Raw genomic sequence first — 15,024 nt, 5'->3', positions numbered from 1 at the left:
GCGTCGAGCAGGAGCGGGGCGTGAGCAGCAGTGAAGCGGGGGTTTCGAATCTGTTTTTTGCTGCATTGCTAACGCTAAATTAAAGTGAAAGCACACTTTTGATGGACAAAAATAAATGTGATTTCACACAAAAATTGCCCAAAATGCACAGAATTAGCATGTCTAGTGAGTTTTAACAAGAACTTGAGTAGGCAAATAAAAGAAAATAAAGACTCTAAAATATTTATAGAAGATTTACCCGGTAAAAACTTGTTTTTAATTATTCAGTTTGGGTGAAAGTTGTGTATTATATAAATAAATAAAAAGTAAAGTAAACTAGCCAGAAAATATTATATATAAACGTTCTTTTAGTTCATGTAACGTTAACACACAGACAGCTACAGGCTAGCACAACCCAAATCAAACCCGAGTGTGTGGTTTATTTGTGTGTTTTGTTTTTTATCCGCGAGTGCGGTCTTGTAAACATCGAAAGTATGACTGAAACTAATAGATTGGAGCCATTTTCTGGGTTGTTTTGTTGTATTACATTTAACTTATATGCGAATGTTGTACACCTCCCCATTACAAACTTTCAAGACTATCAATGTTATAAAATGACCAACTTCTAAAAACAAATGTATAGTTGTTTTTGTAAAGAATTGCTCGCTTATATATAATGCCGAAGTCATATTTCAATGTCTTTGGAAAACAAGAAAAAACACAAAATGACTTAACGTTAAGCAATTATGCTATGAGGCTAACGATATGTAGCTTTGGAGCCACTGCTGTGACACTGTACAAACGCTTCCAGTGTGAATACTCTCGCGCGTCTGCAGCTGCAGTGACGACGCTGACGCGCTGCTCATATGCCGCTCACGCTTGCGGTGTGAAACCTATATGTGAAACGGCCGTAAAGCCCCGTTCACACTACAAGCGACTTTGTCGCTGCATGTCGCCAGTGGCTGGCGATGAGGTCGCTAGTGGGAGTTCCCACTACTGGTTGGCTTTATGAATGACATCCAATGATGTGGAGAAGGATCATATGCGCTCCGCTCCTATTGGTTGTCGCTCCCGAAAGTCGCTCCTCATTTGCATAAAGTTAAACAGATCTCAACTTTGTCGCGTCGCCAGACACGCCCCATCCGGTCGCTGTCGCGCGTGTCGCCGGAAATCGCCAGCTCCCCATTGAAATGAATGGTATCGCGTCGCTTGGTCGCGTGTAGTGTGAACGGGGCTTAAGGCTGCATCGAAAGGTAACTTCGCGTCTGCTGCCATGTTTGATCCATAGGTATAAACAAACTGCTTCGGTGTGTCGCATAGACGCGTCATCGTCTTGCTGCTCCCTTCCCGTTCTGTGATTGGTTCCCTAAATGAGGCGAAAAATCTGGCCATGGTATCCAGACTGCCTTTCAGCGTGAATTGAATCGCGCTGCGGTAAGGCAGTATGGGGAAACCCAGGCTAGCAGTGTGAATGAACCAACGTCAAACGAACCCGGGTCACTTTATCCGTGTATTTTCCGGAATCACTGTGTGAAAGGGAACTCAAACACTGAGTCAACTCAGCAACAGGAGCCGCTTGTACCAAAGAAACACGCGAAAAAAGAGAGAGACTGACAAACGCCCAGCAACAAGTGCCTCCACTCCACAAAGCAGGTTTCGATAACACAAGCATTTACAAATGCTACACAATATGAAAATGATTCGTTTTTTAGTTTTATACAAGTTATATTTTACTTTTAAGATGGCAATATTTACAATAATTAATTTTGTTTACAAAAATAACTATTTTCTAAATTTTTAGGAAACTTTATTTTTACATTAAAACTTAATGACTTTTTTATAAGACGTTTTTATTTCAAGCATTGTATGCTTTGTTTGATTCAATTGTTTGAAATATTTAATAAATAAGCATTAAAAGCTATCTGTGTGTTTTAGGGGTGTAACGGTACATGTATTCGTATTGAACCGTTTCGGTTCGAGGCTTCCGGTTCGGTACGCATACAAACCGAACGATTCCTTGGACCATTTTTCCTACCGACAAAATTCGCGCTGGCGCGATCACCACAACGTTGCGCAACATCAAATGGCAAGCGTAAAGAAAGCGGAACGAAACTGCGCTACTCATGTGCTTCACGGATCGTTTATCAGTTCGGAGTTCGGACCAGCAACATCTGTGCAGCAGGAGCCGATCTCGATCAAGCGACACTGTCACTACTAGGGGTGGAACGGTACACAGAAGTCACGGTTCGGTTCATACCTCGGTTCAGACATCACGGTTCGGTACGATTTCGGTACAAGGGAGTGAAAAGCAAAGCAAAAATGCAGAAGGCATTTTTATAAATGTCTTAAGCCTTGTATTTTTTTAAATAAGTTTTATTAATAAAGGCATAGAACCAGTTTATTTGTAGTGCACTGACAGTAGTTTTATATAATTAGTTTATTAATTAAATTATTAAAAAGACGAAAAGACCTTGAGATATGTTTGGTAATTGTACCTGAATGAATTTAAAATTAATTTGCTATTTCAGATCAAGATATTTGTTTTCCTTCATTTTAATTAACTAACTTTATTCTCATCTGAATTATAAATAATTGATTTCCGTATAAAATAATACTACCATAAAAACTTTTGTTAACAGGTGTAGGTTACAGTTTGACAAGAGTTTAGAGTGTGACAAAAGCACAATGTTGTGTTTTATTGCGAGTGTACACAAATATAAGTAAACAATTTGCAGTTTTAATGATGTCCTGTATGAAAAAAATGACGGAGTATGTTTTTACGTTTCCACTGTTCGATCGCCCGTGCCTCTCTCACACACACTCACACTCACACACACACACACACACACACACACACACACACACACACTGTTCATCGCGTTCATCGCGCGATTCGCGCCCGCGCCTCTCTCTCTCGCACGCACGCGCGCGCACACACACACACACACACTGTTCATCGCGCGATTCGCGCCCGCGCCTCTCTCTCTCGCGCGCGCGAACACACACACACACACACCGCGCCTCTCTCTCTCGCACGCGCGCGCACACACACACACACACACTGTTGATCGCGCCTCTCTCTCTCTCGCACACACACACACTGTTCATCGCGCCTCTCTCTCTCTCTCTCTCTCTCTCTCTCTCTCTCTCTCTCTCTCTCTCTCTCTCTCTCTCTCTCTCTCTCTCTCGCGCACACAGACACACACACACACTCCTGCATTGCAATCTTGATCGCAGCCTGTTCATTGCTCCGTTCACAGTCACACCAAAAGCGAATAGAGCGAAATTCATCGCTATTTAAGAGGTTTTTTTTATTTGTACCGTGTATTCTGCGTGCAAATTCGTGCACCGAACCGTGACGCCCGTACCGTTTCGGTTCAATACGAATACATGTACCGTTCCACCCCTAGTCACTACACAGCGCTAAGAGATCCAGTGAAGAAAACATTTGAATTCGCCACTGAAGTAATAACATCGCTGCGAGATCTAGTGAGAAGCATTCACATTTCTCCGTTATTAACCGTAGATCTCTATTAGATCAAACAGCGCTGACGTGGACACCAGGAGAAATATTGTGCCGTGAATGAACTAAGTTAGTAATACTTTACATCCACAGACCAGCAACATTCACCATAACTGTAATCAGTTTGGCTGGAATAGTGAAATGCTTTCAAGTACTTCACACATCTTTTTCCAGCACTTCAAAACTCAAATATTATATAAATAAATATTTGAAGAGTTCAGATGCAAAAGCCTCTAAGTGCCATTTGAAATTTTCTTCTAGAATGATCATTTTTATGAAGCTTGTATATTTAAGTTCAGTAATTTCACTCAAATGACAATTAATAGGTAATCTTCATTGCCATTTAAGTGAAATTACTGAACTTAAATATACAAGCTTGATAAAAATAAAGAAAATTTCAAATGGCTTTTGCATCTGAACTCTTCATATATTTAAATGTTATTTTTAATGTGATGACCAAAACATTATTTGTTCATCCTTCAAAGATGACACCCATTTATAAACCTGAAAGTTTCAAGATGTAGGAAAACTCACAATTATTTAAAAAATATTTTTTTCTTTTAACAAATAGGACATTTCTCTGGCATTTCTTACTTTTTGCTGTATCGAAAACGTACCGAACCGTGACTTTAAAACCGAGGTACGTACCGAACCGTGATTTTTGTGTACCGTTACACCCCTAGTGTGTTTCCTTATTTTAGAATCACAAAGATAGGATTATGCACTTTCATTAGAAAAAATAACCGTGAACATATTTACAGTACAAGCCTTGCCAGTGACATATGAGAATAAAAAAATAAATAAAAAAAATCCTAATCGAGGTAACTTGTGCGATTAATCGCGATTATGATTTTAGCCAAAATCGTCCAGCCCTAGTTCATTCTTCGCTTTCAAACCTTAAATCATTGAGCTTTTATTTTGGCGGGAAACCGCAGGGAGATCTTACACTTCTCTTTGTTGACAACAACAGATTAATAAACGATTCTCATTACAAATTTGGGAAGATAGTTGGCACATGTTCCGTTCAAAATGCAAATTATAGGCGACTCAAACACACAGAGTCGCACTGAATCTGCAAATGAACACAGTGCTGTGCTTTACTGCGAAACATGCAGCGCTTTAGACTATATATTTATATAATTACATCACAACCATTGTTATTTGATGATCGCACTAAGCCATATCACATTCTCACAACCACGCATTGTCAAATTTCATTTAAAAAAAACTTACCAGGCAACTGGCACGTTTTAAAAACATGACATTTTGCAGTTTATTTAATAATTAAGTCCATTTCACAATATCAATCATCATACAGTAACCAGCCACCCCTAAAACAATTTTTTATTTGATTTATGCAATTAACGTTTGACGCTTTTAAGGTCGGATAATCCGAAAATCCGAATAAATGCGGAAAAATCACATTCCTGTTTTTTTATAACGCTGTGTCATGCACGAGATGCTGCAGAAGACGTGAGACGCGAGCGCAATGGTTAAAGACGTCCGTCTAAGCGCATTTACATTGAAAAACAGCGTTAAAATAGTGCATTTGATTGAAAAAACATTACAATGGCAACTAAAACACTGTGTGTTTACCCAGATTTCGAGAGTGGTACCTTAGCAAGGAAGGTTCCAGTGATGAAGATCTCCATCACCATGGTGATGACAAGCTGGACAATAAGCAGGATGATGGCAAGCGGACATTCCTCAGTGATGCAGCGAAAGCCGTAACCGATCGTAGTTTGCGATTCCAGGGAGAAAAGAAATGCTCCCGTCAGAGTTTGGACCTGCATCACACACGGCGTGTGATTGGATGGAGGGTCAAACTCTGGTGAGAAAGGACAAGACCCAGAAATAGCAACGATACAACATCATATTAATATTTATGTACATAAGATGTGATTTAAAGGTGCAATGTGTAATATTTCTGAGGATCTATTGACAGAAATGCAATATAAGATCCATAACTATGTTTTCAGTGGTGTATAAAGACCTTACTTAATGAACCGTTATGTTTTTATTACCTTAGAATGAGGCATTTATATCTACATAACCGCGGGACCCCCTTCTATGAAGGTCGACATATTGTGACGTCATGTTTCTACCGTAGCCGACAGCGAACACACAGCGAACACACAGCGCTACAGAGCGCGTTTTGTTCATACCACAGAAAGCTAGAAGCCGCAGAAAGCTAGAAGCCATAGACACCGCGAGTAGTGAGTTTTCCCTTGTCAGTGGTGTAAAATATGTAGTTGGACTGTTTCATGTAACTTAGTTCTTCTCCCTCGCTGTGTTATGGCTTTGCTATGTGGGGATAAATGTGCTGGTTACGTTCGTGAGACGGCTGATTAGTACTATTGTCATTGACCGTAAAACAGTAACGTTACCGGAGTCACCAACCCGTCGATCGCGGTCGACAAGTCGATCTTGGAAGCATTTTAAGCCGATCGCAAAGAGTTTTCAAAACCAGAGAAAAAAAAACTATATTTTTATTCATTATTATTTATTAATTTGTGTGTAGTAAAAGGTGTCTAGGGGATTTGGAGGCGCGTGCTGTAACAAACATGTCATTTTTGCCGCGCGCACCTTTGGGCTCATGCGGACGCGTCGAGTTTAAACAAGGCTTTACGCTTTAACCAGCTCAGCCACAGTAACAGCTCATATTAGCCAGCTAAACTTTTACTACCCTGTTAGAAAAAATATATAGTTGCATAGTTTCATGTGGTTCTTCTCCCTCGCTGTATTATGGGTTTGCTATGTGGGGAGAAATGTGCTGGTTACGTTTGTGAGACAATCAGCTGATTACTATTATTATATTATATATTAAGACCCTTGATCCTCACCTGACTATGGCTTTGTAAACTTTATCCATGATGTGGTTTATAATGGACTGTGGTACAGAAACAGTGACAATGTTACACACTCTTGGCTTACTCTGGCTATTCTCTGCTGTCTCGGACGACGATATGTTTGTCCCGTTTTAGCCACCGTAGCTTCTTCGAAAGGGAGGGGTGAGCAGTGGGCTGAGCCCTTAGTGCAAACTCACAACCGAACAGCTAGATGCCGCTAAAATCTACACACTGCACCTTTAAGGCACTCTTGAAGAGCATCCTCACCTAGTAAATCTCCATGCACAAGTGCCACTAAGTACCACAGCACTCCGAAGACAAACCAGGTGCCGGCGAAGGTGGCGGAGAACAGGAAAAGCTTGTAGCGCCACTGCATGTCCAGAAAGGTCGTCCAGAGGTCACGCAGGTAAAGCGCCCCTCGGCCACTGACGTGTTCGATGCGAACATTGCTCCGCCCATCTTTAGATAGCACCCGTCGGCGACGCCTCAACGCCGCAGGCCCGTTTCCTGGTGAAGCCCCGCCTCCTCCGCCCAGGAGTGGCTTTAGGACGTCTGTCTGAGTCTGTGAGTGGCAGACCTTCTGAGGGGAGGGGCTACGGGAGGAAGGAGGCGTGGCTGAGGTCATAGCTGGGGGGAAGAGAGTCATGCTTTAAAGTGTGCGGGTTCACTGATCATGGTAAATGAAAAATCGCTAAATAGTTTATTTATAACTCAGAGTATAAAAGTCTGCAAATTAACTCCTTTAAAAATTGATATACACAGTAAAAATGTATGTCATTTTAACTGTAAAAGACAGTAGAATGCGACAGTAAAATTCTTGCTAATTATTTAAAGCTGCAGTCCGGCGTTTTCCCTCTTTGTCGCCATCTCTGTTCGAAATCTGCAATTGCAGTCATTCGCGGAATTATCAACTTTACGTGAGTTGTAGTTCAACACCCTCGACACGGCACAGCGCGGATGAACACAATGTTTGAGGAGAGTGTGTGTGTCAGTCGCCGCCGGTGTGGATTCAGAATCACAGCTTATTCTCTTTGGAAGTATGACCAACATAATAATTTTCACCGGAAAATGTCTGAACTAGTAAGAAACATCCACTTTTGTTCTGGTTCTGACATTGCAGTAAATCACGCTGATTAAATCTAACAATCGCTTATAAGTTATCATCACGCAAAACCGTGTAAATTATACTTTGTTCTCAAATTGTTAATGTTAACAACGTCAGCATTGCGTGACTACATCATGTAATGTCCTTCCGATATTATCCTTGTTTTCGCATGGGTCCGGTTGCAGTCTCTTTTTTTCTGCAGCCACTCCAAAGTCCGAACAAAGTCTTTTGCATTTTACAGCGGGTGAGTCTCCAGTTGTCACTGGTGATCGTCGTTTGAACCTTTCTGGATCCGCCATCAAATTGATAAGTTTAATTATATCAAGTGCTGTTAGAAAAGGCTAAATCTCCACCTCCAACATCCTCACACGCAATACAGCGTATACTAGCCGAGACTCCTTTATGTGTACAGATGTGTGTGTGTACAGATGTGTGTGTACAGATGTGTGTGTACAGATGTGACGTAATGACGCAAAGACATGCTCGAATCTCCTGCGGAAATCCACCAGTACCACTGGAATTAAAAACATTATTACAAGCTTACCGCTTTGAATCGAGCTACGGCAAGCAGAGACTTTTGAACACTGGCTGGTTATGTATTTTCTCAAATATGTATTTTGGATCATTTTTAACCCCAAAAAAGCTACGGACTGCAGCTTTAATCAAAATTTTTCCAGATTTTTTTTTTTAAATATGTCATTTTGCTGATCAAAGATGAGTTTTAATGGATAAAATGATTGACTACAGGGGACTTTAACTCCTTTAAAATATATAGCTGATGTTGATTGATGGTGAAGTTGTTCATCTAAAACTCTAGATAAAGATTGCTAAAGCTTTAAGCACACTGGTTGTGACGTGGAAACAAATTAGGTTAATTTTCAATTATGCAAGTAACTTGCAAGTAAGTTTTTCTGTGACAAACACTGCGATGAGCAGACAATGATCAACAGCTAATAATGTGCCTCATAAAAGCGACTCTTTCACAGAGTTCAACGGCATGAGTTTTACATTTTACAATCTCTCGATGAAGCAAACTATTCACCATATTAAACAGTTCACAGACACTTCATAGCACAATAACTTCTGCCTTCATTACAAACATAGTGTACTTTTTTACTCACTATTAAAGTGTAAAATGACAGTCAACATGGCAGGTTTTCATACAAAAGACATTAAAAAATAATGTTTTGCATTGTGGCATTATTTCCAAGTCAATTTAGCATGTTTATCTTAATCGTCTTAGAATGTAATGTGTCTGGTGTTGCCATCTCCTTATTATTTTCAATAATTTTCTTTATTGCAATACATTTTCTTTAATGCAAGAATATCTCATTAAAATAGTTCATGTTTTATGTTGTAAAGGTATGTGCGGGGTAAAATGTAACCCAGATATGTCTTTATTTGAGTGTTCACTGTTTGCAGTTATAACAAGTGTTTTGCAGCAATACTATTATGATCTTTCAGTTTCATATTGCCATTTATACTTTGCTAATAATTCCACTCATTTCTCTCATTTATCTGGGCAGCATTGGACGTTATCAGATGGGACTCATACAAGCCACAGTAAGTTACAAAAACTACCCGTATCAAGTTACTCTGACATAAAAAGTTGTTCTTTTTAACGAATTAACGGATCCAACAGTTATCCTCCCTGTGAGAAACCTGTCACCTTATCGCCTTGGGTAAAAACTAGGTCGTCCCGTAGCATTATAGGAGAAATGTCACATGGGAAGAGAGGGCGCTCTATCTCTATCTGAGCTCTATCTGAAAGACGTGCATCGTCCAAGTAAAGAGAGACACATTAGGGACACATTAGCGAGTATCTAAAAAACGTCTTCTCTCAAAGCCCAAACGGGGAAAGCAGCTTTCTCAGCGATCTTTATCACGGACACGTGAGCGCATCCTTCTCTCCCGAGGATTATGTGTGCCAGGGAGGGGTACAGCGCCGGGTTTGGGGGGCCAACCGACTGTGGTGGTCCGTTACTCTTTCTTAACTCTACATTCAGACCCTCCAGCTGCCCGAGCGCATTAAATGCCCCTCATTCACACAGTGGAAGCAGCTGCCCTTTCTCATTTAAAGGCTAGTCGTCAACGCCGACCCACTCACATGCCATGCTCGCTTGAAAAAAACGTATTCACCATCCAAAAACACAAAACCACAGGGAGAAATCATGAAAAGAACAGCACAATATTCTCTGCATTCCTCTGGTACACTGAGGATGACGTTTCCCAATCGCTTTTTGAAGCTGAGTTTCAAGGTAGATGCTTCTTGGACAGTTTTTCCACTCGCTTCTTCTACGGCTTTAGCTCAAACGGTGTGTGTGTATGCAAGCCACACATTGTCTATCTGGATGTTGTTAATCCCAAATTTTCCTGGAATAAAGCTTCACAACACAATCATACACTAGTCAAGAACCAATATCATAGGAGACATTTTTCAAGCTCCATCACAAACAACTTTTGCAAGTTCTCCAAACGTGTATGAGTTTCTTTCTTCTGCTGAACACAAAGGAAGAAATCCTGAAGAATTTGTATAATCAAACAGTTGTTGGACCCCATTGACTTCCATGTTTTTTTAATTATTATTATTCTATGGTTCCCCACAACTGTATGGTTATAAACATTATCCAAAATATCTTCTTATGTGTTCAAAAACAGGTTTGAAACAACATGAGGGCGAGTAAATGATGACAGAATTGACATTTTTGGGTGAACTGTCCCTTTAAGCAATTCTTTGAAACAAGTTTTGTCAAACCCTCTTTGACTAATTTAAATACAACAGATTTTAGATTAACATTTAAATAATTTAACAACATTTTTACATGTCCACGGTTCAATTAATGATCGATTACATGACATGCACACTGCAAAACAAAAATTTCTGCCTTAAAAGTTGAAGTGGAATCAACTTGGATGTTTAAGTAATTTCAACTTAAATGACATTAAACTGACTTTAAAAAAGAGTTGAATCTTGTATAACTGTGTAAATTGCTTAACTTATTTTGATGAGTTAAAGCAATGTAAAAACACATGTTGACATAACTTACTGATCATATAATTTTTAAAGAAATAAAATATGTAATCTTTAGTGAGTGTAAAAGGGCATAATGCGTCATCTTTCATTTTGAAGCGTTTTTATTTGAAAATTATTTATTTATATTAATTTTGACAACTGTGTGAACTGACTTCATACATCCACTAAAAAAAAAACACCAAAACACCAGCTGATTCAAACACACTGATATGAATATGATGGAGAAAAGTGTTTCTCCTAAGAAAAGAGATGCCAGTCTTCTCTAGTGTTTCAGAAGATTCACAGTCTGCAATCAATTGTAACCTTAATATGAGTATGAGTATCTTAAAATCTCATTTTTTATGTATAATATCACCCAGCGCCTTATATAAAGTATGTCTAACTTTACCTGCATGCATGTTACTTTACAGTAACCTAATGTAAAGTAATATAGCAAATCTCAACTGCTTGCTTGCTTGTATCATTGCAAAAATAATTCGCCCAGCTGTAAACTGCTAAATGCGACTGTAAGGTTTGAAACCCTAAGCCATCTTAACATTAACATCATGTTTTTTCTGTAAAGCTGCTTTGAAACAATGTGTGTTGTGAAAAACACTATATAAATTTATTTGGCTCATTAAATTCTTACAGGATCAATGATCTGAGCAGCTATAAATTAATTTTACGGAGTGTGTATTTACACTATTTTGTTGGCCGAGGCTGTTTACACTGACTCCGCCCACTGACGTCTGATTGGGCCACACTGGATTACAAAAGACGCTGGATTGTCAGTGTACGGCTACGGTGCGAGACAGAAACTTCGACCCGCGTTCGAATTCGCCTTTAGCTGAACTCGGTTTACTCCCTTTCCCCAACACATATCCGATCGGAAAGGCATTTATTTTCAATAAAATGAAGAAAATATTCGAAAGGTGGAAATAAAGTGTCTAACATGGGTTTAAAATACAGTGTTTATCAGTTGGGGTTAGGTAGGGTTAGGTCTAAGGAGGGCTTTATTGTCCCAATAAGGCTGCATGAATTTAATAATAAATCCATTTTAATAAATTTAATAATTTATTTACACTATGTTAGTATTCCATACCGTTTAATGTGCAACAATACTGAGGCGCAAATATCTGCCACTATTTATAAGTATAAAAAGCATCTAACTATTTACACTTATTGCAAAGAAAATACTGCATTTCTTACATATTTTAAATACAATAGTGTAAATAGAATCTATTGCTATTTTCACTATATAGTGTAAATAGCCACTGCCTTAATTTTATGGCTTTATACACTTATTGGATGTCAAACAATTAAATCATGTGCTTCATCTGTGAATTTAAGTTAAGTTAAGTTAAGTTAATATTTAAACAAAAGCATAACTAAAAACTATGCAAGAGCAACCTCTAAAATGTTGTATACGGACAGCGGCGATATCTTGGTGAGGTTACACAAGGACTTACTTTCCATTCATGCACTATCTCCCTCTCTCCTCGATCTCCCTCTCTTGTTTAAATGTCTAAGTGGTAGTTTAGTCTCACTCAGCTTCTGCCTTCCGCACCAAATAAAATAAATAAATGAAATGAATGAGTACCAGGGCGATCTGATACGCTCTCCCCTCTCTGACCTCTCTCTCTCTCTCTGGACTCACACTGAGAGAATGAATAGGTATCTGTCTGGCTCTCTGTGCTCTGAATACTAACGCCGGCCGAGACCGAGACACGTGTTATGAGCGGAGTGTACACACAGCTGACCTTTGAACTCCGGCGAGTACGCGCCCACACGCGCGCGCACAAGTACAGTACATACAGCAGACACTGAATGTGTGTTTCTCATGCTCTCAAAGACCTTTTGATCTAAAGGCATAAATAAATGCTTGTACATTTAGCCCACGCGTGAATATTTTGCTATGGATATAAGTGTCCAGAATACATGCAAACTCCTTCAACACTTCTTAGAGGGACTGGATAATTCTGTCAGCATTTACATATTTCAATTTGCTATTTTATGGCTTTATTGATGTCCTACCATGTGCAAAACAGTCCTAAAGAATAAGGAGGCGTGTCCAGACTGCGATTATCCTCAAACACGCACTGATGTGTGCTGACATGACCTCACAGAGAGCGTCTAAACACACACTTAAAGAAGCCATGATGGTTTCACTGCGCAGTTTACAAACAGTCTTTGACTTTTTTTGTCACTCTTCCTCTCCTCACTCAATCTCTTTCTTTCTCACTCCCTGTCCTGTATACACAAGAATCCTTTTGTTCGGAGATGAGATGAAAGAGACAAAAGCCACCATTGAAAAATATAACACTGCTGCATGTGTGTGTGTGTGTGTGTGTGTGTGTGTGTGTGTGTGTGTGTGTGTGTGTGTGTGTGTGTGTGTGTGTGTGTGTGTGTGTGTGTGTGTGTGTGTGTGTGTGTGTGTGTGTGTGTGTGTGTGTGTGTGTGTGTGTGTGTGTGTGTGAGAGAGAGAAAGAGAGGGAAAGGAAGGAAGGAATGACATTGAGAGATGGACAGACCGAAAAACAGACCCGATATTAAAGTCTCTCATCGGTATTCTGTGGCTGTGCAAACTTTTACTTTCCTCTATTCACCAGATCATCCTCCTCTCACAGTCACAGCTAAAATGAGCTTGACGTCTTTGATCCAGTGCAAAGTGGAAATCACTCGAGACACTTAACAGATCAACATTATCTCTACCAACTAATCTATTGCTCATTATCTTTATGCACACGGTCTGGTCTATTTATTTCATTAATAGCTTGGTTTAAATCTCCAAAATAACCAGGTTGAAATGAATAAGGGGGGGACGGTCCAAAGAGGAAATCCAAAAACTTTGCCAGTTGTGATGTTTGCCAGAAAGAGCCATGGGGAGCGTATCAGATCAGTCGAAAGGAACAAAAAAAAAAGAAAAGACCCACGCAATGTTGTGTTTCAGTCAAAGCCCATGAGATGATTTGATAGTGGCAGATATGCCTCCTCTTTTATATCTCTGCATCAGTAAATGTTATTTCTCTACAGCTCACGAATTGTGCACAGCGAACTGTGACTCTAAATTGAATTTAAAAGCTTTAAACACTGAAAGTTCTAGTCATAAATCAATCTACTTAAAAAAAAAACAGGTTGCACATAACATTTTATTTTAACCATGCACTTATCATAGTAATAACAATAAATTAGCTTAATTGCATGCAACTAACCCTCAACCAAACCCTAACCCTAGAGTAAGTACATGTTGTTAATCAATTACTCAGTAATGTATAATTACACTGTAACAATGACACCTTCAAATAAAGTGTTACCCATTATTTTACAGTATGTGTACTTACAGTGTACTTCCCTAATATAAGGTAACTACATGGCTTAAGGTTAGGTTTAGGGGTAGTGCAGGGTTAGTTCCTATATTTATTACACAGTTATTGTAATTACTGTATGTATATCGTGGGAAACAGGACTATAAAATAAAGTGCTACCAAAAACCATGATATTTAAATGTCTAAAGTGTTGTTTCATTGCAGACAAATGCATTCGAGAAGACCAAAACCAAGCAGGCAAAAAAAAAGGCATTTGCAAATTTCAATTTCACAGTCCAATTTTTCATAAACATTAAGTTAAGGAAACACATTGCTTTTTAGTGTAAACTAAATTTCCATTAAAATATTAATACAAACTCAAACAAAACTAAAGCAATTGACTAATATAAAGAGAAAATGCCTACTTTTAGCTAATTAAATGACAAATTAAACCTGTAACAGGACATTTGAACAACCAGTCAGCAAGCTAACTCAATATTCAAAACATTATCTGTACATTTCACCCTGATTCTTGTTATCAATGATATGTTTTTACATGAACAATCATAATGTAGCCTATCTTGTTGAGATGCACCTGTTTCTCATATGTTATCTAACGTTACCTTGCAAGGATCTTCTTCAATCTCTTGACTTATTTGAGGATGAGAAATGTAGTTGGATTCAAAACTGCACATATTTCAAATAAACGGCATGCTTATGGCTTCATAAAGATGAACACAATCTCAGCACACAACCGCTAGGCCTCACAAGGTTTACTTCAGCACTTACCTTTAACTGAGGACTTGAACGCAGAGCTCTATTTGTGATTTGCAACAGTTTACTCCTGTTTTCCAATTTCAGGACACATCAGAGGAGAATTTGAGGCGAAGGTTGAGAAGGCGTTCAGGATGAAGATAAGCGCGTGCCTGAAAACTTTGTCAACATCATCATCATCATCATCATCCGCGCCAGGAGAGTGACAAGCTGCGGAGGTCTCATAATTCTACATGTTAATATTCAATAAACACATTTGAAAATATTAACACTATTTTAAAAAATGCACTACATAAACTGTAATGCAATCGGTCAAGCTAAAAAATAAAATTATATATAATCGGTTTGACCCTAGTAATAAGTTAAGTGTCAGTCGGTGCTCGTCCCGGTCGAATGTTACCGATTTATTATGTAATGCCCTCCTCTCTCTCTCTCTCTCTCTCTCTCTCTCTCTCTCTCTCTCTCTCTCTCTCTCT

General features: G+C 39.1%; 1 protein-coding gene across 1 annotated transcript in view; it reads right to left on the bottom strand.

Moving 5' to 3' along the window:
- The window catches only part of kcnj10a (potassium inwardly rectifying channel subfamily J member 10a), a 39,681-nt gene extending 24,827 nt beyond the window's left edge, over positions 1-14,854 (bottom strand). Inside the window, exons 1-3 of the mRNA XM_056248325.1 lie at positions 14,564-14,854; positions 6,619-6,978; positions 5,119-5,330 (exon numbers count right to left, since the gene is read on the bottom strand). Coding sequence (XP_056104300.1) covers positions 5,119-5,330; positions 6,619-6,976 — 570 coding nt within the window. The 5' untranslated portion in view covers positions 6,977-6,978; positions 14,564-14,854. The remainder of the gene's footprint in view (positions 1-5,118; positions 5,331-6,618; positions 6,979-14,563) is intronic.
- Positions 14,855-15,024: the final 170 nt, after the last annotated feature.

The sequence above is a fragment of the Rhinichthys klamathensis genome, unplaced genomic scaffold (genome assembly GCF_029890125.1).
Source record: "Rhinichthys klamathensis goyatoka isolate OS25496 unplaced genomic scaffold, OSU_Roscu_1.1 h1tg000054l_1, whole genome shotgun sequence".
NCBI classification, from domain to species: Eukaryota; Metazoa; Chordata; class Actinopteri; order Cypriniformes; family Leuciscidae; genus Rhinichthys; species Rhinichthys klamathensis.
Note: the sequence above shows the minus strand (reverse complement) of the source record. Positions and strands in the feature narration are given on the sequence as shown.